General features: G+C 51.4%; 10 protein-coding genes across 10 annotated transcripts; 7 read left to right on the forward strand and 3 right to left on the reverse strand.

Annotated features, from left to right (window-relative positions):
* Positions 1 to 239: 239 nt before the first annotated feature.
* COCMIDRAFT_84112 (uncharacterized protein) lies at positions 240 to 848 on the forward strand (the record flags this gene model as incomplete). Its single annotated transcript, XM_007685719.1, has 2 exons — positions 240 to 591; positions 703 to 848. The coding sequence occupies 2 exons, from the start codon at positions 240 to 242 to the stop codon at positions 846 to 848; spliced, it is 498 nt and encodes a 165-aa protein (XP_007683909.1).
* Positions 849 to 1,262: 414 nt separating this feature from the next.
* Positions 1,263 to 3,631, forward strand: COCMIDRAFT_33041 (uncharacterized protein; the record flags this gene model as incomplete). The annotated part of the gene is made up of 6 exons (XM_007685675.1): positions 1,263 to 1,387; positions 1,473 to 1,544; positions 1,593 to 2,210; positions 2,258 to 2,464; positions 2,512 to 2,792; positions 2,847 to 3,631. The coding sequence occupies 6 exons, from the start codon at positions 1,263 to 1,265 to the stop codon at positions 3,629 to 3,631; spliced, it is 2,088 nt and encodes a 695-aa protein (XP_007683865.1).
* A 1,312-nt stretch (positions 3,632 to 4,943) lies between these two features.
* Positions 4,944 to 6,251, forward strand: COCMIDRAFT_1654 (glycoside hydrolase family 64 protein; the record flags this gene model as incomplete). Its single annotated transcript, XM_007685650.1, has 1 exon — positions 4,944 to 6,251. One exon carries the CDS (start codon positions 4,944 to 4,946, stop codon positions 6,249 to 6,251), a length of 1,308 nt encoding a protein of 435 aa, XP_007683840.1.
* A 690-nt stretch (positions 6,252 to 6,941) lies between these two features.
* Positions 6,942 to 7,676, forward strand: COCMIDRAFT_84117 (uncharacterized protein; the record flags this gene model as incomplete). The annotated part of the gene is made up of 1 exon (XM_007685720.1): positions 6,942 to 7,676. One exon carries the CDS (start codon positions 6,942 to 6,944, stop codon positions 7,674 to 7,676), a length of 735 nt encoding a protein of 244 aa, XP_007683910.1.
* Positions 7,677 to 8,430: 754 nt separating this feature from the next.
* Positions 8,431 to 10,746, forward strand: COCMIDRAFT_84123 (uncharacterized protein; the record flags this gene model as incomplete). The annotated part of the gene is made up of 4 exons (XM_007685721.1): positions 8,431 to 9,379; positions 9,433 to 9,562; positions 9,640 to 10,158; positions 10,206 to 10,746. 4 exons carry the CDS (start codon positions 8,431 to 8,433, stop codon positions 10,744 to 10,746), a joined length of 2,139 nt encoding a protein of 712 aa, XP_007683911.1.
* Positions 10,747 to 10,803: 57 nt separating this feature from the next.
* On the reverse strand, positions 10,804 to 12,119 carry COCMIDRAFT_1657 (uncharacterized protein; the record flags this gene model as incomplete). The annotated part of the gene is made up of 2 exons (XM_007685651.1): positions 10,804 to 11,754; positions 11,811 to 12,119. The coding sequence occupies 2 exons, from the start codon at positions 12,117 to 12,119 to the stop codon at positions 10,804 to 10,806; spliced, it is 1,260 nt and encodes a 419-aa protein (XP_007683841.1).
* A 380-nt stretch (positions 12,120 to 12,499) lies between these two features.
* Positions 12,500 to 13,972, forward strand: COCMIDRAFT_84295 (uncharacterized protein; the record flags this gene model as incomplete). Its single annotated transcript, XM_007685722.1, has 1 exon — positions 12,500 to 13,972. The coding sequence occupies one exon, from the start codon at positions 12,500 to 12,502 to the stop codon at positions 13,970 to 13,972; it is 1,473 nt and encodes a 490-aa protein (XP_007683912.1).
* Positions 13,973 to 14,827: 855 nt separating this feature from the next.
* On the forward strand, positions 14,828 to 15,299 carry COCMIDRAFT_84161 (uncharacterized protein; the record flags this gene model as incomplete). The annotated part of the gene is made up of 2 exons (XM_007685723.1): positions 14,828 to 14,981; positions 15,103 to 15,299. The coding sequence occupies 2 exons, from the start codon at positions 14,828 to 14,830 to the stop codon at positions 15,297 to 15,299; spliced, it is 351 nt and encodes a 116-aa protein (XP_007683913.1).
* A 616-nt stretch (positions 15,300 to 15,915) lies between these two features.
* On the reverse strand, positions 15,916 to 17,833 carry COCMIDRAFT_33048 (uncharacterized protein; the record flags this gene model as incomplete). Its single annotated transcript, XM_007685676.1, has 4 exons — positions 15,916 to 16,529; positions 16,576 to 16,805; positions 16,866 to 17,147; positions 17,265 to 17,833. The coding sequence occupies 4 exons, from the start codon at positions 17,831 to 17,833 to the stop codon at positions 15,916 to 15,918; spliced, it is 1,695 nt and encodes a 564-aa protein (XP_007683866.1).
* A 1,358-nt stretch (positions 17,834 to 19,191) lies between these two features.
* COCMIDRAFT_22796 (uncharacterized protein) lies at positions 19,192 to 22,772 on the reverse strand (the record flags this gene model as incomplete). The annotated part of the gene is made up of 5 exons (XM_007685664.1): positions 19,192 to 19,232; positions 19,285 to 20,920; positions 20,984 to 21,414; positions 21,465 to 21,843; positions 21,894 to 22,772. 5 exons carry the CDS (start codon positions 22,770 to 22,772, stop codon positions 19,192 to 19,194), a joined length of 3,366 nt encoding a protein of 1,121 aa, XP_007683854.1.
* Positions 22,773 to 23,423: the final 651 nt, after the last annotated feature.

A 23,423-nucleotide genomic window follows, 5' to 3' on the forward strand; every position in this document is an offset into this window, starting at 1 on the left:
GACAAGTGATCAAACCAATCTCATTCTCAAGGTAGTGGCAATGTCCCTTCTCTCCTAATGAAATCTCTAAAAAAGGGGTAGAACTAAACGGCACGGAAGCTAATTGCGACGTGAGATCCGATCCGCCTCTGGTCGCCAGGCAGCAACACAACTCAAAATCATTCAGCAGGCCCTTTCGAGTATACCGTATCTTCTCAGTCAATTCAATTGACGTTTCAACCCCATTCTTAGTTGGCGATATGTTACACTCCATAGTATCGGCCGTTCTTCCATCGGTCCACTTATTGGCTTATTCCGCCTTGATTGGGACGGAACTATATCAGACCTTCGTGGTAACAAAGATTACTTACAGGGCGTTACCTAGGCCTGCATTTGTGGGTTTGCAGAAGCAACTCTTCCCAGCCTACTTCAACGCCCAATTTCTGCTCTTGCTCGTCGTCGCGCTGACACGTCCACCTTACGGTCCATTCTCGTCATTCGGAGAACCGGCCAGCTGCATTCCTTTTGCAGTAGCCGGCGTGACTGGAGGATTGAACTTTGGATTGTATGGGCCTCGGTCTAGGGCTTTGATGATCGAGAGGGCAACTAAAGGTATGTGGAGCTCTTGTGTGATTCGTTGCTTCTCGAGACCGTAACAATAGCGGCTTTGAGGCGAAATTCCAATGGCCTGCTCGTGCGACGTAGGACTAACGCGAGGAATAGCAACACGCGATTCAAAGAGTGAGGAAAAGCTACTGTTGAACAAGGCGTTTTCTCGTGCGCATGCGATTAGCATCCATTTAAATCTGGTAACGATTGGCGCAACGCTTTGGTATGGTTGGCAGTTGGCTTCAAAGCTGCAGTTTTAAAGCTACTGTTATCTTCACAAATAGAAGAGGAAAGTAATAAGCGGGCTTGGTGGCTCACAAGTAGAAGGAGGGCGAATATCAAGAACTCAGAAGCGGTCAACGGGGCATTGTCGAAGGCCTGCTGCCATATATCATAAGAGATCACATTGTCCTGCTTGTCTTGCAGATACGAAAAATCGAAAAGCTGATAAATCTCTACTCGTTGAGGGTGTCTTTGGTGATGCTCGCGTTGTTTCAATGGAGATAAAATTATGTAACTGGTAAGGCAACCACGGGTCCCCGCGTCTGCACTCGCATCCCAAAGCGGTTAGGCTGGTCGGGGAGCGGGTTGGGGCGTTTTCTCCGTTCCGTGTCGGGTTGAACACTCTCCCCGATCCCCTACTTTTGCTGTAACTTTCACACATACAATTCTGGATGCAGGAAAGCGAGGGGCGTCCCGCTGCAAAAGCCGAGCAGCCAAGGACTCTACAAGCGTGTCAACGCTGTAGGAATCTGAAAACTAAATGTTTGCCGAGCAGTCAATCAGGTCGATGCCAGAGGTACTACTCGCTCCACCGTAGCTATGGAAGCGAAAGTTCCTTGAAGATGGCTCAATTATGTCAGGAATGTGCTGAAATATCACAGATGCTCCACTTCCGGAAACGAGTGCGTTTGGGCTGAAGCGCCCCGACGAGCAAGAAAGCTGCGTGCCCCTTCGTAAGTCGGTGTCCGCCATAAACATCTTCTGGGACTCACTTCATTCAGACGCATTGCTCAAGTTGAGCAAAAGATTGACGGGCTTGTAGCCAAACTCGTTTGTGCATCTGAAAATGAAGTCACGGCTAACTCGGCGTTCATTCCTCCTCCTGTTCCGCCAAAGACGACAAAACCAGTTGCCACAGGAGATTGGATGTCTGTTGAACCCCAATCAGAAGCACGCTTAGGGAGAATTTCTGACGATGCTGAAGTTGACCGTCAATACCTCGAAGAAATTCGCGGTATACATGGCTTCAATGATCGACAGACTGCCGGTCAGTCTTCTGAAGGTCCTTTCAGGCTGACAAAGCGACTTGAAGACCCCATAGATGATGATCTTGTCCGGAGTCTACTTGCTTCAGGCGAAGCAGAATCTTTGATGAAAGAATTTCATTCCATGACGGTTACGTTCCCTTTTGTTGTTATATGTCAACAGCTCTCTGGCATCGACTTGCATACAGAGAGGCCAATGCTCTTCCTTGCGATAATGACAGTAGCGTCCTGGAAGGACTACTCACAACAGAGAAGACTTGAAGCAATATACCGTACGGAACTCGCTCATCGCACAATGGTCCGTCCTCGGAAGACACTTGGGCTAGTGCAGAGCGTCCTTGTTTATCTATCCTGGTACTTCTCCTCCACATGCATGGCTTACAATGTACTGAACGCCAAAGGTACCATTTCGTTTTCAGTCACAAGACGCAACAGATCTTCTTCCTACACCACCTTGTGATTGGACTGGCACTTGACATTGGTCTCCACCAGGATTACCAACCAATCGACTTTACCCCTCCGATACGGGGCATGCCCCCACCGCCATCTGGGAAAGAATTACGAGAAAGGCAAAGAGCATTCTTGGGTTGCTACTACATTTCTTCCATGTATGTTCTTCTTAAGGAATGTTCAATACTTTGCTGACACTGGGCAGGGTAGGCGGTGCTTTTTACAAGCCGAATCTACTGAAGCATACACGTTTTATGACCGAAGCGGCTGAAAGCTTGGGCAAAGAACTAGAGTATGAATCTGATGAAATCATTAGCCACCTGATCTCCCTGCGACAGATCGAGGAACAAATACAAGACATTCTATTCACGGCTGATACGGCGCAGCTGCCACTATCTGATGGACGCATGCTTATGCATTTGCGTTCTATAGAAAGTCAACTTGATGCATGGAAATCACAACGCTGTTGCCCTGCCTTTCAAAGACGTAATTACCTTTCTATGTCTAAGGAATTACCAGGACTTCGCTGATGCCACACAGTGCTCGAGCTTTCCTTCTCTTTCAGCAAGACACTGTTGCACAGCGTCTCCCTTCGCCCGCGTACATTGAACGTTCCCCCGCCACCGCAATCGGCACAACTCAACTCTTTGTTCTCTGCACTAGAAGGTGGCAAGAAATTCTTGGATACTCTTTTATCCTTTCCAAGTAATGAGTACCATTTCATATCCTTCTCTGAGTGGATACGTTTACCGTCGGTCATCATGACGGTAGCCAGGCTGTGTATGCCTAATGATAACCATGATGCCTGCGGCTGGGATGTACAAGCAGCTCAAGAGCGAGTGCGTCTCGAGCTGTGTCTCGAGTCTCTGTGCTTCCGAATGCAAAAATTATCGACGTACGACGAGGTGAAGCAGCCCCACAGCGACTTCTGGCGAGCAATGTGTTTCTTGATGGACTTGACGAAGAATTGGTATACCCATAAGATCCGACCAAAGGCGCCATTGCAGAAACCTATGCAGCCTCCACAAAGGGTGACAACGGAGACAGGTACGGCCGAAGCCTCGTGTCCAATCTTTGTCATGTCAACTGCATGCCCCATGCATGGATCAGAGGCGCAATACCCCGCACTGGCTGATGTGGACTTCACGTGCGAAGGCAGTGCGGAGATGGATGGTGCTGCCAGTGGGAGCAGTGACCCGTTTGCGCTAATGAGGAGCGCAGATTTCGACATTGAGCAGTTATTCGATATGCCCGGAGGCATCTGGGGCGACCAATGCTATGAAAGCTACTCAGACATGGCTTTCGGTAGTGGTGCGTCATTCTAGCATTCGGTAGAGAAGATCAGATGATTAGCCTAGCGCTACACACTGGGAGAAGAAATTACTAGCCTCGGCATTTGTTACGCAACTCTTTTCGCAAATGGATCCAGGACAGCCCTATACCACGTGTTGTAAATCCCAGCGACCACACCTTTCTATGTAACCCGAGGGCACCAACTTGGTGCACCCATGACAGAGCGTCCGCACGGGACATTGACAAGATGGACCAAAGTGAGAAGAGAGAATAGTCATACACCACTCGAGCTTTACGCTTGGGCCTACTCGCATACCAAGATGGAATATGATTGCTTCGGACGATTCGACCACATTCGTGCGAGTCCTCTGTGGCTTACAGCGTGACCGAAGCATACCACAATCGAAGATCCAGATGTCGGCGATCAGTGCCAGTTCTTGTCCACAGAAGAACGCTATTGACGAAGCTTGGAAAGCATAGGTGCAGACAGTCTTCACGTTATGCATCCCTATTTGTTAGCCTAAGAGCTTGGGATGGATTAGGAAGTAGGGGTATGAGTAGGTTAGTTCTGGCTTCCCGGCAGTACATGTGGCATGGGTGATCACTCTTACGCTAAGGCAGTTCACGAGATGGCAGGTTAGACACTAAAGATGCAACGCTCTGGCTCGCGCCCCAGCCGCGAAAACGTCTCTGGGCGCTTCATGCGCATGGCTTAAGCGCTAAATGCTAGCATGTGAGACCTTTTTACGAAGGTCACGTGCTTGGAGCCCTAGATAGACAGTAGTTCCCGTACTGCTGCTTACTATTCTTCATTGTTCTAAGCTGACAGCTATTAGGCTCTATCCAATACCAGCTCGCAGCCTCTCTCCATGGCGCAATCCCACCACCCCGCAGTCAGCATTGCCAGGCACGAGTGCATCTCCCGTGCTTCTTTGACATGGGCCTTCCCGATCGGGCCGCAAGATGGTGGTGATGGTTTCCGCGCTCTGGTTGGCTGCCACAATTTAACTGCCATTGCTGACTCTTGGCGAGCAGGCGCCGACCGCTAACCGGTTTATCCACCCCGGCAGGGCCATCGCATGTGTGACATCAGCTGGACCCTGGTATTCACGCCTTGAATTCTACGTCGTTGACGACGCGTTTTGCTGTCATCCATGTATAAATCTCCTTGTTATTTCCATGCATTACGCGTCTAAGAATTGACTTTACCTCGAAGCATCCTTCGCATTGTCGACTTGTTCTTTTCTCTCTACGCCTTTCAAAGAACAGCATCCTCGATATACTTATCCTTATCTATCTTTTTGCTTCTACATTTGTTATCCTGGGAATTGACAGTCGTCCAACATGAAGGCGTTCAAGAGTTTCTTAAACAAGCGCCGCCAGAGCTTCCAGAACCGCAAATCGAAACCGGCAGAACAACCTTCCGCCCCTACCAAAGCCGACAGTCTCATCGAGACGCCAGCACCAGCGCCGGCGCCGGCGGCCCAGGCCAATGGTGACCAACAACAAGTATTAGCTGAAGCTGCCCCCGGAACCCTTCAGCTCGCGCTCCAGAACAAGTCTAGCTCTAGCACGGTATATGCATACATCACAGGTCTCGCCCTCGAGCGGGGAAACACACCGATTTTTATCCAGTCAGACGGCCAGACTGTGTACTATCCTACAGCGCCTAGTGATATCCTACAACCACTCCAGGCTGACGTCGCCATTCCGCTCGGTAATCCCGGGAATACTGTCAATGTCAGAATACCAAAGATTGCTGGCGGTCGCATCTGGTTCAGCATCGATGCGAAACTCACCTTCCGGCTCAACCCCGGCCCTGCTGTCGTCGAGCCCAGCGTAACCAACCCTAGCGATCCAAACTTCAACATCGACTGGACCTTCTGCGAATTCACCTACAATGATGCACAGCTTTTTGCTAACATCAGTTATGTCGACTTTGTCAGCATCCCAGTTGCGATGAGCCTCACCAACACCCAAGGTCAGACGCAGAGCGTACCAGGCATGGGTCCTGATGGACCAAAAGTGTTGCAGGACAGGCTACGTGCCCAAGCACAAAGTGATGGGCGTCCTTGGGACAAGCTGATTTACGAGAATAACGGCCGTGCATTGCGAGTTCTGAGTCCGAACAACCTACTTGTCGGCAATGCGGATGCGTGGGGTAATTACTGGGATGGCTACGTCCAAGCAGTATGGAACAAGTTCCGCAATGAAGACATGATCATCAACACACAAGCCGCTGCTGGTAACCTGCGAGGTCGGGTCCAGGGTAACGAGCTTCAACTTGGCGAGGCGGGTTCTTTCACTGCGCCGACAGCAAGAGACATTTTTACATGCAGCACTGGACCTTTCCAAACCGGTTCCAACCAGGCTCGCAATGCAGTCATTCCTCGTCTCGCAGCTGCCTTCAACAGAAGTACTCTGCTCAACACACCTGGCAATCAATTTCCTAATGGCAGCAACCCGAGCCAATACTACAAAGACCCGACGACGAACCACTACGCGCGCATCTTGCATGAGATTCAGAGGGATGGACGCGGTTACGCTTTCCCCTACGACGATGTGGTCCCAGACGGTGGACAGGATGTCGCTGGAACAATTTTTGACGGAAGTCCGCAGCTGTTTACCATTGCTGTAGGCGGCAATCAATAGTGTGATTGCTGCTTTATTAGTTGTTGTCCATGTCTGTCGTGGTAAAAAGAATGGGAGCCTGTTACCTGAAATGGTGGTTTTCGCATACATCCTTCGTCACTATATACCTTTTCATTGTATTTTTTCTCCGTCTTAGAATACCACTATCGTCACATCGAGGCGTCGTTGCCTCGCTTATAGAATGTTAAAGCCTGTTTGTATATATCAGCCTATTCTCTGCCCACTCATGTTAATGTATACTTTTGTTAGTGATAGATCCATGCACCTTTCATGGTGGCCCCACTTGTATGTTGGAATATGAAGGCTGACACTCACTAAGCTGCATTCATCAAGCGTTTTTCACTGCCAAGAAAAGCCACACGTGGATGGTTTTCACGACGAATTACCCAAAGAGGTGTTGTGAAAGTACAGAATATAGTACCAAATGGGCATGGCTTCGACATTGTATTGCCAATAGCAGGCAGTGTCGCCTGTTCTCACCGGGCAACCATGAATTCACTATGTCAACACACCTTTCACTGTACAGTGGCGGATATCCCACATTGACGAAATTCTCATCGATCCTGAGACTATATATTTCAGGTACTGGTTTCTTCTATATACAACATTCAACTCATTCAAACCGAACGAAAACAACCAACATCACCAATACGATTCGAATACTATCCACATCACCTAGAATCCATCACCATGTGCCAAGGTTGCATCAAACTCAACGTTGCGGAGCCTTCGCAGCTCCCGGAGCTATACCAGCAAGCACTGGCCAAGCTGATCGAGCATGGCAAGAAACTCTTGAAGTACTGCCCCGAGATGGAGGACTACTATCGCTCCATGGGATATTGCTACCATACATCCCAGCTCAGTAGGCGCGAAGCCATGGCTGAATGTATCATCCATGGCCCTCACCTGGTCAACCTGGAGGAAGCCTTTGACCTCGACGACCCAGAGGATTACCACATCCTCTTCAAGCCACTGGAGACTAGCATCACTCTTCTGAAGGAAGTGGTCTCCGATGCCGAACATATCCCCCGCAACACCTCCGCCCCACAACTCGCTGGGCTACTCACCAACTCGCTCCAACCTAAGCTTCACACCGCCCATACCACGATCAGCAATATGCGGACATACTTCAGCCGCATCAACCTGTACACCAACACCCTCCGCTCGGTGAGCTGCCAGTCGAATGGCACTCACATTCTCAACGATAACCGTGAGGTCCCCTGGCACCGCCGCACACACAATGCGCAGACCGGGCAGTGGGAATTGGAGTCGATGGCAGAGGAGTGGACCGATTATCTTAATTGGGCCACTTGTCTGCCGGAGACACAGGTGTGGATCCAGAAGGGGGAGGATCCCAAGGAGATCGCGCTGAGATGGTTGAAGAACTTCGTGGTTATGGATTTCCAGATGACAGATATCAATTAAAGGGGGTTGGTGAGGGGTTGTGAGGATGGGCTGAAGTTTTCTTATGTTGGTTTTCTGGTATAAGGGTATGGGTAAAATAGTGGGATGGCGTTTGGGAAAGGTATTTGGGTTTGCTTTAGAATGGAGTTGCATTCACGGAAGGGAGTTAGTATAGGGAGGACGGTTTCGTTTCTAGGATACAAAAAAGATTTCATATACTTGGTAATATCGAGAAGAATAGACTATTGGAAAGAATTGTTCAGCAGGGACGTGATACTGCTATGAGAATATTGGTTTAGTCAACACTGCTATTTGACTGAAAGGTCCTTTGGAATCTTATCTTGGCTGTTACGTAACTTCAATGTCTTCCAAGTAAGAAACTATCCGCAATGAGTAAGTGAACAATGCAATACCATATATCGTGATTATTGTACCTCTTGATGAAGCTCCATAAAAAAGATACTCGCAACAGCGAGAGGGAAGGAAACGGAGCTTCTTCGACATCTGTAGTTGTATTTCTACCACCGCGTTTGTTGAGTACTACTGACACATTGTTTATCGCCGGGTAGTGATTCGAGCATCGGAAGCTGGCATGCACAATGACGCGTTCTCTCGGCTGAAGAACTGCCAAGCCCACCATTAACAGTCACAAGCCGAAGCTACTGGACATCCGACGCGTCCGACGGCTGCCTCAACAACAACGGAAGTTCCGTTAACCACATTGCCTCCCGTCACTAACTGCCCACAAGCGCAGCTCTGCTGCCATAGATTCACAATGTCCGCACGACCAGATCAGCTGGTAACACCATCCGAAAAGCGGCGTCGTCTTGATCGCGTCGCGGCAGCATGCGATTTGTGTAGAAGGAGAAAAGTCAAGTGCGATGGTGAATTACCATGTGCATACTGTATACGCAAGGAGCGTGCAGCTACATGTACATTCAGCGGTCCAGCTCCACGAAATCAAGCCCACTCAGTGGTGAACTCTCCAAGTATACCCGCCCACACTGACAATTCGTCTTTCCGGCGCATCCTCTCGGCTGGCCATACGCCAGACAACCGAGACCACACTGTTCGTGAACACAATTCTCAAGGATCGCGATACCAGCATGAAGCCGCTGAAACTGGAACATCGCTCTCACCTACACTGAGTAGAGACGACCTACAAGGCGATACTGCGGTCCCTCTGGAAGGCCGTATCCTTCGTGACGCACAAGGCAAACTAATCTTCATCGGCGATTGCGCCCCACTTTCCTTTCTACAAACAGTCAAGCATCTCATCACATCCGAAGTTGATTCAGGAGTTTCGGTGCAGGCTGCGAGAGATCCCATTATCGAAATCACGCGCCCCCCCTCAGCCGATCAACAACAATGTCCATCCATTGAGCTGCAACATGTAGATACCCTGGTCCAAGAGTACATTGTAGCCAGCAGTGGTCTCGTACAACTGTTTCAACGCGAGGATCTATTGCCAGAGCTGAAAAACTGGGCGAGTAACCAGGCTTCTAGCCCAGACGACGTTGCCACTGCTGTCTTCTATCTTGTACTGGCCATCGGTGCTCAAGACAAGTTCGAAGACAAGGCAGAGGCTTGGTTCAAATACGCGCTCAAAATACTTCTAAAGTTCATGTGCAGTAACATGAACGTTTCTACTGTTCAGGGCTTCACACTGGTAACTATTTTCATGCTCCGCGCTTCTCAACCAAATGGTGCATATTTGTACTTTTGTAAGTGATTGCATGTAAGGGTATTTTGATGGTCACCTGCTTACGATGGCCAGCTTTGGCTGCGCGTACTGCATACGCAATTGGCCTTCACAGAACCGAAGTGAACGCTTCTTTCGGTGAGAATATTAGATCGGTTCGCGACCGTATCTGGAAGAGTTTGCGCGTCATCGATCAACTTATCAGGTAAGCCGTTATGATTTCTCTCATTCACCAAAACTTCCATAGTAAACATACACTGACATGTAATGTTTGCCATCCAGCAATGTCCTAGGTCGGCCACCCTCCACATCTGATGTGGACTGCACGGTCAAATACGTTACCTCCGAGGACATACGATCTGATACTGGTGCCAACATATTGGACGCAAGTGTGCAAATTTTCATGATCGTCGAACGCGTCGTTGTTGAAGTGTACTCTCGCAAGCGGATATCTCTACGGATCGCCGACTACGTCTCAAGGCAACTGAAAAATTGGGCGTCCAAATGGCTCGGAAATCTCTCAGACATTATAACTAGACAACAATCTCGCGAGGCAGTAGTTGGCGCCTGCTCCACTCTATGCTCCTACTACTATGGTATCATGCTTTTGACACGGCCATTCCTCATTTACGAAATTTACGAATACATGGGCGCGTCGCTCAAGAATGGAGGTACGCCTGCTGATCATCAAGAGAAGCGCAAATACGCGGATGCTGCAATCGACGCGGCTTCGGTATTGGTTGACACTTTACGGGTGTTGATCAAAGCAGATCAATTACCTCGCAGGATGCCGCTGGTAGTGTACGTTGCAACGCATACTAACACTGATATTTGCTAATAAATCCCAGATCTTGGCTCTTCACTGCCACATTGGTTCTAGCTGTCGGCATTCTTGGGAACTCCGGCCTTCTCTTAGAAGAAAGCTGTAAAGATGCGATTACCTGCATGGACTACTTCGGTATGGTTGATCATCATGCTCGTCAATATTCGCATGCTGCCCAGTCTCTGCTCAAAATCACAACTGCACATGCGAAGAAACGGGAACTGCATTTGCGCCGAAAGCGGAAGCAAGCTTCCTCTGAATTGTTTGGTCTACTACCATCCGAGCAAACGCCTCGTGCTCATCCAATCGAAGGGCCTCAGCCACGACCGGAGCCTGGCTTGCCATCTTCCACACAAACTACTCTGCGAAACCCTCCTGCGCAAGCCCCGCTTGACTGGACTATCTATGATGCAGACTTCTTTGCTCTACCGTGGCCTAGTGAGAATGACCAAGGTTTACAGGACTTCCTTCAACCGGGTACCTATAATCTGGACGGTGCGTCTGTGGCGGATATACCGCTCTTCCCTATCCATAATCAACAGATGGGCAACGCCTTTTTCCCGTAGTTCAATGAACTGTGTGTTTGTATCGAACTTGTTCGCAACAATTTTGGAGCCTAGAGCTCAATGTACGACTTTTGTTTCGCTGGTTTCGTCTCTTGACGTTCGCAGGAAGGGAATCAACTTAGTGCCTCCGGTACCAACCAGCTCTTGTGTCTTTGGCTTTTCTGCGACAAGCTCTGTAGAGGCAGAAGCGATGTCTCTCCTCTTCACATGGTTTGCAGGCTTGGCCGAATGACTTGGTATGATGATGTACCTCGTTACAAGAGCAATGTGTTTATCGCGGAAGCCACTGAGTGCTGCAACGGCTGCGTTGAACGCTGAAAGAAGCACATCGTTCTCTTGGTGGCTATTTACATAGCTCCGAATATTCGCAATCGCTTCAACGTCATCCAGGAACCGAGCGTGGGGGCCGGGCATGTATCCGCGCATCTCCGCGTGGAAACCGCCACTTCTTGAATGGTCTACCGAGAGCACAGCGTCGAAGAACTGGAGCAGGGAAGACTGCCCATTGGAGCCACCTCGGTACGCTCGCCATGTGCCCTTGCCATTGCCTTCATCATAAAAGACACCATTTGGCAGACCAGCAGCCGCCATGTTCATGCTGCCGGCCAGAAATGGCCTGATGGTGTGGTAGAACACGTGAGGATCACATCGTTCATCCATACGTTCTAGAAGTTGTCCGATACTATCCACACCTCTCTTAAAGTACTGCAGAGCATGCACTACTGTTGCAACGTCATCCTTTGTGACGGCTTCGATCGCACCGAGCATGGTCTCGATCAGTGGACCGGCCCTTGCCTCCATTGCATTTGAGATGATGAAGAACCATGATTCATCATCACTGCCAGTAGCTGTATAGAGAGCAACCATGTTTTCCGGCTGAGTTAAGTCGGCGTTGTTGGTTAATGGTCTCCAGTTCCATAGGTTCAGTGCTGCATATGTAGCGACGGGATGTACTTCAAGGTGCTCGGCCGTCCGAAGGAAAGGGATGGTAATTGCAGGAGGTAGTCGCTGGATATCTGGTTAGTACTAGTTGTCATTTCAGTCGAGTGAGATGCTCTCTTTACCTCTGATGGTTCAGGTCCTGTCCAGATGTATCCTTGAGCCATGACAGCTAGCATCGAGTGGGCCCTTTGCCATTCTGCTTCACTGTCTAGCTGAGATACTTCGAGAATCGGCAACTCGTCAACCCATTGCCGTATTTGCTGAGTCTCGATAAGTAGAGGAAGTTTCTCTATGATCTGTTCCCATGGGCGGTAGTAGTCTTGTGGTAATCGGGACAACGGCGGCTCAGCCGGAAGAAAGCCATTTTGAGATATGCCGTACTCCGGTAGTGCAGAAGTGCACGGTAGACTAAAGATTTTGTGAGGACTCATTGTGAAAAAACAAAACAGAAGCAAATCACAGTATTGTTTCACGGATTCTAGAAGGTGTTGAATATGCAGGGCGGCGAACACCGCATTTATCATGAAACCACATTGGCCCACTTCCCTAGGCCAACCAAGTATCTAAACCTCGAACGATCTCAAGGTGTCGGATCGGAAGGCGGACGGAAGCACGTCGGAAGCGCGTCGGAAGACTAAAAGAAGAAGGTGCTGGCCTAATGCATATTTGCCAGATCAAGTGCCGGATTCTAGAAGACGTAATCGAAGTAGCCAGCATATATTAAGTGTCCTATTTCTCACTACGACCTCACACACAGGTCTTTCAGTCGTCATCCGAACGTTGTATTACACTGCCATCTTGGCCGATCACCATGGACACCACCAGCGCTATCGAACAACTCCGCCAAGGCCAAAAGCCGCAATGGCCTGCAAATGCCGAGTCATTCGACTTTGCTCGGACCCTTGATGAGAGTACCGAGATACCGCATACATTCCGTCCCGAATTTATTGTCCCCAGCAAGGCGCAGCTCAAGCGAAAGACTCTCAAAGACGATGCACAAACCGCAAATCCAGCAACGAGTGCAGAGGACGAGGCCATTTACTTTTGCGGCAACTCGCTGGGTCTCCAGCCGAAAGCTGTCGGCGAACACATGAACGCATACCTCAAAACATGGGGTTCAATAGTTGTTGGTGGCCATTTCACCGCTCTTGAGGACTCGCCAATCACTCCTTACCAAGACATGGCCGCTGCATGTTCAAGAAAAATGGCCAATGTTGTCGGTGCATCGCCTTCGGAAATTGTTGCCATGAACACATTGACCATCAACCTGCATTTGATGATGGCGGCTTTCTATAAGCCAACTGAGAAGAAACACAAGATAATGTGCGAGTGGCGGCCGTTTCCCAGCGATTGGTATGCGATTGAGTCGCAAATCGAGTGGCACGGACTAGACCCGAAGAAGTCGATGCTTCTGGTAGAGCCAGACGACGGATACACCATGACAACAAAAAACATCCTCAAACTCATCGATGATAACGCTGATGAGCTTGCACTCATTATGCTACCTGGAATTCAATATTACAGCGGCCAACTCCTTGATATCCCAGTCATCACCGCCCATGCACGGAAACACAACATCACAATCGGCTGGGACCTCGCACATGCCGCCGGCAATGTCGAACTCAAGCTCCACGAATGGGACGTCGACTTTGCATGCTGGTGTACATACAAGTACATGAATGCCGGAGCCGGCGCCATCGCAGGTGCTTTTATCCACGAAAAGCACGGCAACAACGACCATTACAAGGGGCTCAAGGGCTGGTACGGCCACGACAAGTCATCTCGCTTCCAGATGGACAACAAGTTTGTTCCTACACCCGGTGCACAGGGCTTCCAGTGCTCAAATCCTTCAATTGTCGACCTCACCTGTCTATCCGGGGCTCTCAGCGTTTTCGAAAAGACATCCATGACCGATCTGCGCTCAAGATCGCTGCTGCTAACCGCCTATGCCGAACACCTCCTTTCGCAAATCGCCACACGAAATATCAAGAACGGCGAGTTTCCCTTCCAAATCATCACACCTACGGACCCGCGTTTCCGTGGCGCGCAGCTCAGTGTCTTGCTGCCTGAAGACAAGTTCGACGAGGCTAGTGCGAGACTGGTAGACAACGGCATCGTATGCGACAAGAGGAAACCGGGTATCATCCGTGTTGCGCCAGTACCGCTGTACAACACTTTTGGCGATGTTTGGAGGTTTATGCAGGTCTTTGAAGAGGCGATAGCAACGAAGGAGAAGGAGCAGAGTCAGTTGCAGGCGGCGCCGGTACTAGAAGCGAGGCTGTAGAGAGGTCTATGTTTTCTTTTAAGCGAGTTTTGATGATTTACGTGTGATATCATTTTCTATATAGCGAAGTAGTGTGGCTGGTAAAGGTGGACATGTGGACTATGTAGTCATACTATGTGACTACCAAGACCGATGAGATGAACACTAGATGTTTAGCCGATCTAGCAATTCTAGAAAAATAAAATGAGTGACGTTAGTAATAAAAAGAAAATCAGAATATCACAGACCCCTTCCTCGTTTGCAACATATCCCTACCTTGAACATAATCGCGCCAAGCGTGGAAGTAGTCCGTCGCTATGCACATATTAAGTAAGCATGTTAGTTACACTACTATCTAATACGATCAATCAGCTCACGCCTCAGGCACACACTCTCCAGCGTTCTTCCCTACCCAAACCGCCCAAGACGCAGACATGTAAGCAAAGCGGGGCAACCCCAACACCCCTGTTCAACCCGCGCCGATCACAGCAAAAACGAGCTAGCGCCCTATGACGTATCTCCGTCTCACACTCGCTGCAACAGCAACCAAGAAATACGTACGCTGGGAGTCGCAGAACAGGGAGGGGGGGGGGGAGGGAGGGGGACAGGGAATTAAAGGGGGGGAAACGGGAAGTTGTAGATTGACGTAAAAGAGAAAAACGGCGAGCAAGTTCTTATTTTACGTCCGCGCGCCCATTTCTTCGCTTTTACTGTCTGCATCCACTTGCGCATCTCATAAACTTGCGCTCATACTTCACGCCGCCTGAAACAACTACAATCCAGATCAAAAGAGGACGAATACATCTTAACTACGAAAACTTGATAAACGAGGAAGAAGAAGAAGAAGAAGAAGAAAAGGAGAAAGCAAAAAAAAATATGTCTTCATCAACCAACCTCCCCCTCCTCTTCACCCTGCCCCCCTCCAACCGCCACGACTTCCTCCTCCTAGACACGAGCGCGAAACTCTCCCTGAAAGCGCTGAACAAGCAAATCACAAGCACTATTGCTAGTAGTCCGAATTGTGCAGAATGTGCGTTTTTTCCTCTCCCTTTTCCCTTTCCCATCTCCCTTTTCCCTGCCTATTCCCACCCACCCTCCTTCCCTCGCTCCCTCGCCCACTCACTGACGCTCGTTTTTGAGAAAAAAAACAGTCATGGCAAAGCACAAAGCCAAAGACGGCCCAGCCGAGCAAATCCAAGAGTTCAAGATCCACTGGGACGTCAAGGGGCGCGAGAAGTTGTGGCCAGAATATACTGTTTTGACGGAAGATAATATTAGTGCGGTGGTGGAGTTGCTCAAGCGGAACCCGGGCATGGGGGTTTTGGAGGTGAAGATGGGCAAGGATTGAGTTGAAAGAGGATACTAAAGAAACGTAATGTTGTAAACTGAAGTTACAAGGAATGAAAATCATCCATAGGAGCCATGTTTTTTGTTCTTTTTTGAAAAATGTAATTCATCACCTACCAATCCAACCCAACCCAATCCAGCCTGACATTTTAAACATGGTGTGTTTTTTTTTCAACTCCCCAATATCCTAATCATTTCTCTGATTTGAATATCGGGTAGGACAAACACACCCTACATACACATTTACATCAACGGAAAACATAAAGGAGAAAAAAAAAAGAAGCATCCCATATCAATGAGAGTCATAGGTTACAATTGAACAGTAGAAACAAAAAAAAAGACAAGCAGCAGTTCCTCCAGCGCGTCGCATCACGTCGCGCGAGCAAACAGAAAAAAAAGAGATCAATCACAAAGTGGAGGGTATCCGTGTCGCGAGCAAGAAAGAAGATGCAGACCACAGCCGAAAAGGAAAAGAGAAAACGCCTTTCTAGAAGGGAAGAAAGGGAAAAAGGAAAATGCCTGCCCATGTGCACCATTGCAATGGTGGCTTTGTTTCCCCCCAAAATACGCCCCCCCGGTGGTTATAGTATGAGAAAAGAAAGGAAAGAGGGGAGTCATTACCTTGGTGACTTGTCCATGGGTTCAGATATCATCTGTTGCCAGTGTACGAGGTCTCTGCTCAAAAAGTCCATCATCTGGGTTGTGCTGAGGTCCTTGAACTTGGCTAGATCTGCGTCATCGTCTTTGCCATCGCCGTTGGTTGCGGCTGTTGTGAGTTGAACGGCAGGCGCAAGACTGACATGCTTTTCAGCTGTGGCCATCTCGACCTGTCGCTGCGCAATGTAGCTCTGCATAGCTCCTGCTGGCCTTCGTATGTCGCTCCAAGACAGTTTTTGCAGGCGCCAGTTCTTTGTCTTGGTGGGTTTGTTGCCCGCTGCACCGTCGCTGCTATCGTGGCCATTGCTCGTGCCGTTTGTGGTGGTTGCCTGTGGTGACTGGGCTACATCATTTTTGGGAGAAGTGCCATTGGTGGCAGGGACGGTGTCTCTCGAATATTGGTTCCGCCCAAGCCGGCCACGGGCCTTTTGAGGAGGGCGACCGCCTCTCCGTGGGGCAGGCGCAGGTTTAGGTTCAGCAGCAGGCGGCTCGGGCGGCGTAGCTTCGGTCGCTTGTGGAGGCATCGTAGGTTCTTCAGCGGCGGGTGTGGGTGTGGGCTCTGAATCTTCGGGTTCTACACCTGTCAGCCAATGGATCGTCTCGCAACAGTTGTAACTTACCGTCGCCTTTTCTTCGCTCTGCGCGCCCTTTGCGCCTATTGGCAGCTTCGTTGCGTTGATTCTCGCGCTCCTTATCGCGCTGTTCCTTTTCTCGCTGGCTCTTTGCTGCAGCTCCGCGTGGCTTCTGTTTTGGCGCTGAGGCTTTTGTGCTGTCGTCTTCGGACTCCAGGACAGGCGAATTGCTTGGAGAGCGCGAACCTGTGCGCTGTCGTTTGATTTCTGGCTTTGTTCTGTGGCAAAGCTTGTCAGCTGAAATGCCGGTGGTTTGTGAAGCAGCAATTGAAACGCACTCTTCGCTATCGTCGCGACTTCGCTTCTTCCGGTTTCCATTCTCCGAAGTTGTGCCACCCTCGTGTCTGCTTTCTTCGAGTACCTTTCGTAGCACCTCGTCTTCGTCATACGCGGCTCGACTGTTCATAGTCGACCTACGCTTCCCAAAGGAATCGACGCTCGCCCTGTTGTTGCGATCCTTGTCCTTGGCCGAGTTGCCCTCGGATTCTTTGGAGACTGATGACTTGCGATGCTTGCCATGTTGCTGGTCGTAGACGGGGAGGTAGCGGGAGTATTTTTGACTGTTGCGACGATTTCGTTAGCCATGTTTGCTTTGTCGCGAAAAATCGGCTAGAAACACGAGTCTCGGCGCCCGGTCTCAAACATGCGACAGAGAACAGATCAGACAAAATACGTACCCTTTCGGACTTGTTGAAACCTTGTGGAGGTCTTTCCTGCACTCCTCGCAAAAGTATTCGTCTGGGCTGGCAGCTTCATCCATGATGCCCACGCATCCGCCGTGCTGCCATACCTTGCAGACATCGCATTGGATGAAAAGACCGCCGAGCTCGTCAGCTTGCGCCTCTAAATCAGCTAGAGACATGCCGGCCTTGAGTGAGTCGGATGGCAGGCCCGGGTAATCTTGATAGCCACAAACGCATCGGGTGACTTCGTCTTCTTCTGCTATGTCGTCTTCGAGCTCGTCGTCGAGCTTGGTGGGCTCGTCGTCGTCGTCGTCATTGTCGTGCTCGCGTGTTCGGCGGCGTGTCAAGGGCGGGTCGGGCTGTGCATCGTGAGAGGGCTCCTCGGGCTCTTCCGAGGAGAGCGAGTGCGGCGTTGACGACTTTGGTGGTGACGTCTGTTTGGTGTTGGTTCGTGACGCACGCTCGGTACGCGCTGATGAGACGGAAGACGACGAGTTGCTGTGTGATGCGCCAGTGGGCGGGGGCTGGGTGGTACGGGCCCGCGATGAGCGTCGCGGCGACATTGCGTGTCGGGCAGTCGAGCGTGTCTACGTGCGACGGGTGGAGGGTAGATGGGCGACGGGGCAGGTCGCGGGCGGGATGGTGTTGGGTGCGCCTGCGAGGGCGTGCGGCCGGGCGTGGTAGGAGGTGGGAACGGGCGAGCAGATGGGTCTGGCGAGGGCGATGGCGACGAGTGAGGGAGAGATGCGAGGGCTTCAATGGCACGGCGGGCGGGATCGCGCAGCGGGCGCTCTCTCTGGCGGGCGTGGGTGGGCGTGGGTTGGAGCTGGGAGGGCGGGAGCGGGTGTGTCGAGAGCGGGCCAAAAGGTCGACAAGCTTCAGAGGGCGAGGAGCAGATGAATGGAGGAGCAGAGAACAAAGCCTGGCGGGGACACGACCATGGTCTGGGGCTCGGGCAGGCGTCTGGAGGGCTGTACCGGGGCAATGCAGTGGGAGAGGCCGAGTGCCAGGACGGACTCGATTTTACTCCTCACGCTCTAGCGGGCAACGCGATTTGGGGTCTGCTCGCTGCAACGAAGCGCCAGCCGTAGTCGCTCGTCACGTGACGCCACTTCGCCGGCGGCCCTGCAACAACCCTGCCATGGCAGCCAGCGCCCTCGCCGTCCAGGCCGGCACCTTCGGATTCGCCTGGTAGCGACAGTCGACGAGTTCCCTGCGGTCCGGCCGCCGTCGCAGCCATCGGCGCAAGGTTTGGGGCAGAGAAACAGAGAGGGGTACAAGGTGCTGGCAGGTTTCGATGGTGACAGAAGTGCGATCCGCTGCCGATGAGGCACTCGCGCTAGCTCCTTTTTGCCCGAGGGGTCCCGCTCGCTGCATCATCACGCCCTTGCCCGTCGGCGCCCATGCTCTTGTCTCCTCCATGCATCATCCCACCTCCCACGCACACGGATATCATCTGTGAGTAAGCCCTAGCCCGTCGGTTACTTACTTTCACTAGGCACTAGACAACGCTGACACTGCGTGTCGCCAAGCGGTCATCTCACGCACGCACGCACGCACTCACTTACTACGTCCTGTGTATCCAAGTATGTGTACTTGCTTAAACTATCACAAGTCACGGGAACACGGCTCCCGCCCACGACCAGGATCAAGGGTCGCTGCGACACCCGAGTCCACTTCCTTCGCCCGGCGGAATCCCATGACAGCGACGATTAATTACCACAAGATTGTTTGTCGCCATTATGACAAGGGGTGTTGGTTGTGCGCCATCACGTCGTCTCACACGTGCCCGGCCAGCTGTTGTGTGGCTGGCGCTGCGCCGTTTATGCAAAATGTGCAAACACTTCAAACATTCACCAACAACTAAACATCCAAAACACTCACAGTCCACCCGACATGTCCCATCTACCTATATACATACTCACAGCCCCTTGATCTTCTCTTCGAGCGCGCGCTTGATAGCTGGCCTGTCGTTAGCACATGCCATCATACCCAAAGTTTGACCTTGACTTACCATTGCAGCTGTCGTTGGCGTCGCCAAACAACATCTTCGTGTTCTCCATGAAGAACATGGGATTTGGTACATCGGCATATCCACTGGCCATGCCGCGCTTCATAATGACCACCTGCTTGCTCTTCCACGCGTGCAGAACTGGCATGCCTGCGATTGCACTGCCGGGCTCAAGCGCAATCGGGTTGACCGTGTCGTTTGCACCAATCACGAGCGTAACATCCGTGTCCGCAAAGTCGTCGTTGATCTCGTCCATCTCAAGCACAATGTCGTAGGGCACGCTGGCCTCGGCTAGCAGAACATTGCATTGGCCAGGCATTCGACCCGCAACCGGATGGATGGCAAAGCGCACATTGACTCCCTTTGCACGTAGCATACTCACAAACTCAGCAAGCCCATATTGCGCTTTGGCCACCGCCATTCCGTATCCTACCACAATGATGACGTTCTCCGCGTTGACAAGGGCTTCGGCTGTCTCGTCGGCCGTCGTCTTGGTTATCTCCCCTTCGACCTTGGCCTGAGACTGCGCTGTTGGCGCTATGCCACCAAACAAGACGTTTGTGAGCGACCTGTTCATGGCCACGCACATGATGTACGAGAGAATAGAACCGGAGACTCCAATAAGAGCGCCAATGGTCGTTAGCAGCGAGTTGTCCAGCATGAATCCTTCGGCGACGAGCGCGAACCCGGAATACGCATTCAAAACAGTGATGACTACAGGCATGTCCGCTCCGCCGATGGCAGCCGTCGTTGTGTAACCTTTGATGAAAGATAGGACAGCATTGCCCACAAGACATGCCGCGCCTATCATAGGCGCACCTGGTGCGTACGCCAAAAACGCACCCATGGTCGCAAAATTGGCACCCAGTAGCGAGCTGTTGATGACATGACGACCAGGCAGTGCCAATGGCTTCGAGCTCATCTTTGCGGCCAACTTCAAAAAGGCTACAATCGACCCAGTGAATGTGACTCCACCAATGAGAACACCGAGGTATGCCGAAACCATGTGGAGGGTCGAAATGTCACCAGTGTGCCCAAGAACACTACCGATACTGGTCAGGACTGCAGCAAGGCCAACAACAGAGTGTAGTGCTGCCACAGTTTGGGGAAGAGATGTTGGAGTGATTCGCCGTCCAATCACAAGACCAGCAATGGTTCCGACCGTAGCCAATCCAGCAAACTGCGTAAGCACATCGGGTGTAAATCCAACGGCCGCTAGTGAAGCAAGGATACCAGAGAATACACCAAGTATGCCCAGAATGTTCCCACGCCGAGCAGTCGTTTGCGATGCAAGCCCTGACAATGAAGTCATACACAAGAGGCTACTGACAAGATAGCCTGCTTGCACAAGTCCAGCCATACCAGTCGAAGCTGCCGCAATGTAGCCCCCACCAAACAAGGCTGCCGGGATAGCATATAGCCAGGGATATTCTTTGGGGTCCGTGGGGCGCCTGAACATATCTAGCATTCTTTTGGAGATGACAAAACCGCCTGAGACATTCACAAATGCAAGTAGCACCGACAAAGCTCCGAGTGTTTGCGGAATTGTTTCTGGAAAGTAACCGCCGCCCATGACAAACAGACCTCCTACACCTACCATGCCAGAGATTGCATTCGTGACGCTCATCAATGGAGAGTGCTAGGTGCAAGTTGACGATATTAGTGTTCTGCCTTCTACGTGCTTTGTGCAAAGATTGCTTACCAATGCTGGTGCCACTCCCCATACAACGCGATAACCGATAAGACTGGCCAGAGCAAACGTGAAAGCATTGGACATGAACAGTGGGCCGGTAAATTTCCCGAGGGCAAGCGCGCTGGTCATACCGGCTGTCACAGTCGCTACCTGTCTCGTTTGAGTCTGCCACGGCGTCAAAGCGACAGTATTTGCGACTTGGTCAGCGGGTGATGGGGCGGGCTTGGCTTGAGCAGGTGGGGGAGCAGGACGTGGCGCTGGGGGCAGGATTTGACCATTGTAGGTGACAATAGCTCCACGAGTGACTTCGTCGGTGAGGTCAACGTCGTAGTACTTATCCTTCTTATCCTTTGGGGTCAGCGAGAGCAGAAATTTGGTCACGTTGTTCGAGTAAAGAGTAGATGACTGAGTTGGCAAGCGGGATGGAAGATCAGTGTATCCTATGCACACAGTCAGCATCGAACATTTTCAGCAACCGTCGTCAACCCACCGATAACTTTGACTCCTTGATATTTGGTCAGCTCTCCAGGGACCGTTGCTTCACAATTGCCGCCAGCTTCGGCAGCCAGATCGACTACGACCGAACCAGGTTTCATCGCACCGAGCATTTGCTTTGTAATGAGTTTAGGGGCAGGCTTTCCGGGGATGAGGGCGGTGGTGATGACAATGTCGACTTCTCGACACTGTTCGTAAAAGAGTTTCATTTCAGCCTCGATGAATTCCTTGGACATAACTTTAGCATAGCCGCCAGCACCAGATCCATCCTCTTTGATGTCAACTTCAATGAATTCAGCACCAAGAGACTGGACCTGCTCACGTGCCGCAGAGCGGGTGTCAAAACCACGGACGATTGCGCCCATGCGGCGGGCCTGTTTTTCCAGGTTAGTAGCCTTCTCCCTCAAGCTTACACCATACTCACAGTAGCAATAGCACTCAAGCCTGCAACGCCAGCTCCAATTACAAGCACCTTGCAAGGAGGTATCTTTCCAGCAGCAGTGACTTGGCCAGTGAGAAAGCGGCCAAAATGGTTCGAAGCCTCCAAGACAGCCTTGTATCCAGCAATGTTTGCCATGGAACTTAGCGCGTCAAAGACTTGAGCTCGAGAGATGCGAGGAATCATGTCCATTGCGAATGCAGTGGCTTTTCGAGAAGCCAGGCGCTCAACAGTCGGCTTGTTCTGCACGGGGTAGAGCATGGAGATGACAGTAGCACCCTCTCGGATAGCATCGACCTCGGCATCCTTGCCCTCGATGCTGAGTGCCCGCACCTTGAGCAAGATATCGCTCTGGGAGAAGACGCTTCGGCGGTCCACAGTCTGGGCACCAGCCTGCTCGTAAGCCTCATCTAAGAACTGGGCTTCTTGCCCCGCACCCCGCTCGACTAGAACGCGGGAGAAGCCCTTCTTGAGGAGGAGCTTGACGTTCTGTGGCGTGATGGCCACACGCCTCTCGTTAGAAAAACTTTCTTTTGGCACGCCAATGGTCAAATTAGCATAGGGGCCTGCTGTAAAAGGCGGTGACGTGGGTAGTTCCTCATCGTGCGGCTCCGGTGCATGGGATGCATAGCGCGCAACAGCAGTGACTTGAGAGACATGATGCTGCAGGGACAGCGGGAGCGGACGGGTGAGGCTCCGTATGCCAGTGGTGCCAAACTGTATGCCAGTGTGTTTGGAACGGATATCACGTCGAAATACAGACGTTGATCTTGCAACTGACGGCTTCAAGGCAGCAGGCACGCTGCCCCGCGGCGGGCAAGCGGCTATCCTGCACCCGGCAAGACAGGATGCTGAGGACCTCATGCTGTCTCGGAAGAAGGCGAGCAAAGAGAGAAGAAGCTCGGTGCCCGCATCTGCTGGCAGTCAATTTCAAGAACAATGGTCAGGCTGGTAGCTGTAGACTCCCGCAGCGCCGTGTAGGAGAGCACTGAAGGGGCCACGGTTTGCGAGCCACCTCGAAGGTACATAAGGGGTGGTACCTTTGGGCCGCGTTCCGCGCATGCCTTCATCTGGCCTTGCATCGAATCAGGAGAGACGGGGGGGATGAGCTTCCCCGCACTTGGACAATCCCCCTCTATGTGTATGCGTGACAACTTACCCCACGTTTTAACCCCAGGCTGGTAGTACCCCTCATGTCGTACCACAATAACCCTACGCTATCGACGACTGTCATTGCAAGTGCGCCAAAAGAAATAAAAGGGCCGCATCCAGCCTTCAGAGTTCCAGCCTCTCTATCTTTCCTGAGTGCTGGGAGCACGCTGATCTCCTATACAGAAGTGGGGTGAACGCATCGTTCCCACGAGCCCGTGCCATGCGATCACGCGCTGTGGGGCGCACGTCCCGACACTCTGGATTGCTGCTCTCTTTGGGAACACCACTCGGCCTTCTTCTTCCCGCCTTCCGTTCATCCAGACTCTGACGCAATCACCTTGCTGACATAATCACTTCTTTCCG

This window comes from Bipolaris oryzae (assembly GCF_000523455.1).
Source record: "Bipolaris oryzae ATCC 44560 unplaced genomic scaffold scaffold_12, whole genome shotgun sequence".
NCBI lineage: Eukaryota > Fungi > Ascomycota > Dothideomycetes > Pleosporales > Pleosporaceae > Bipolaris > Bipolaris oryzae.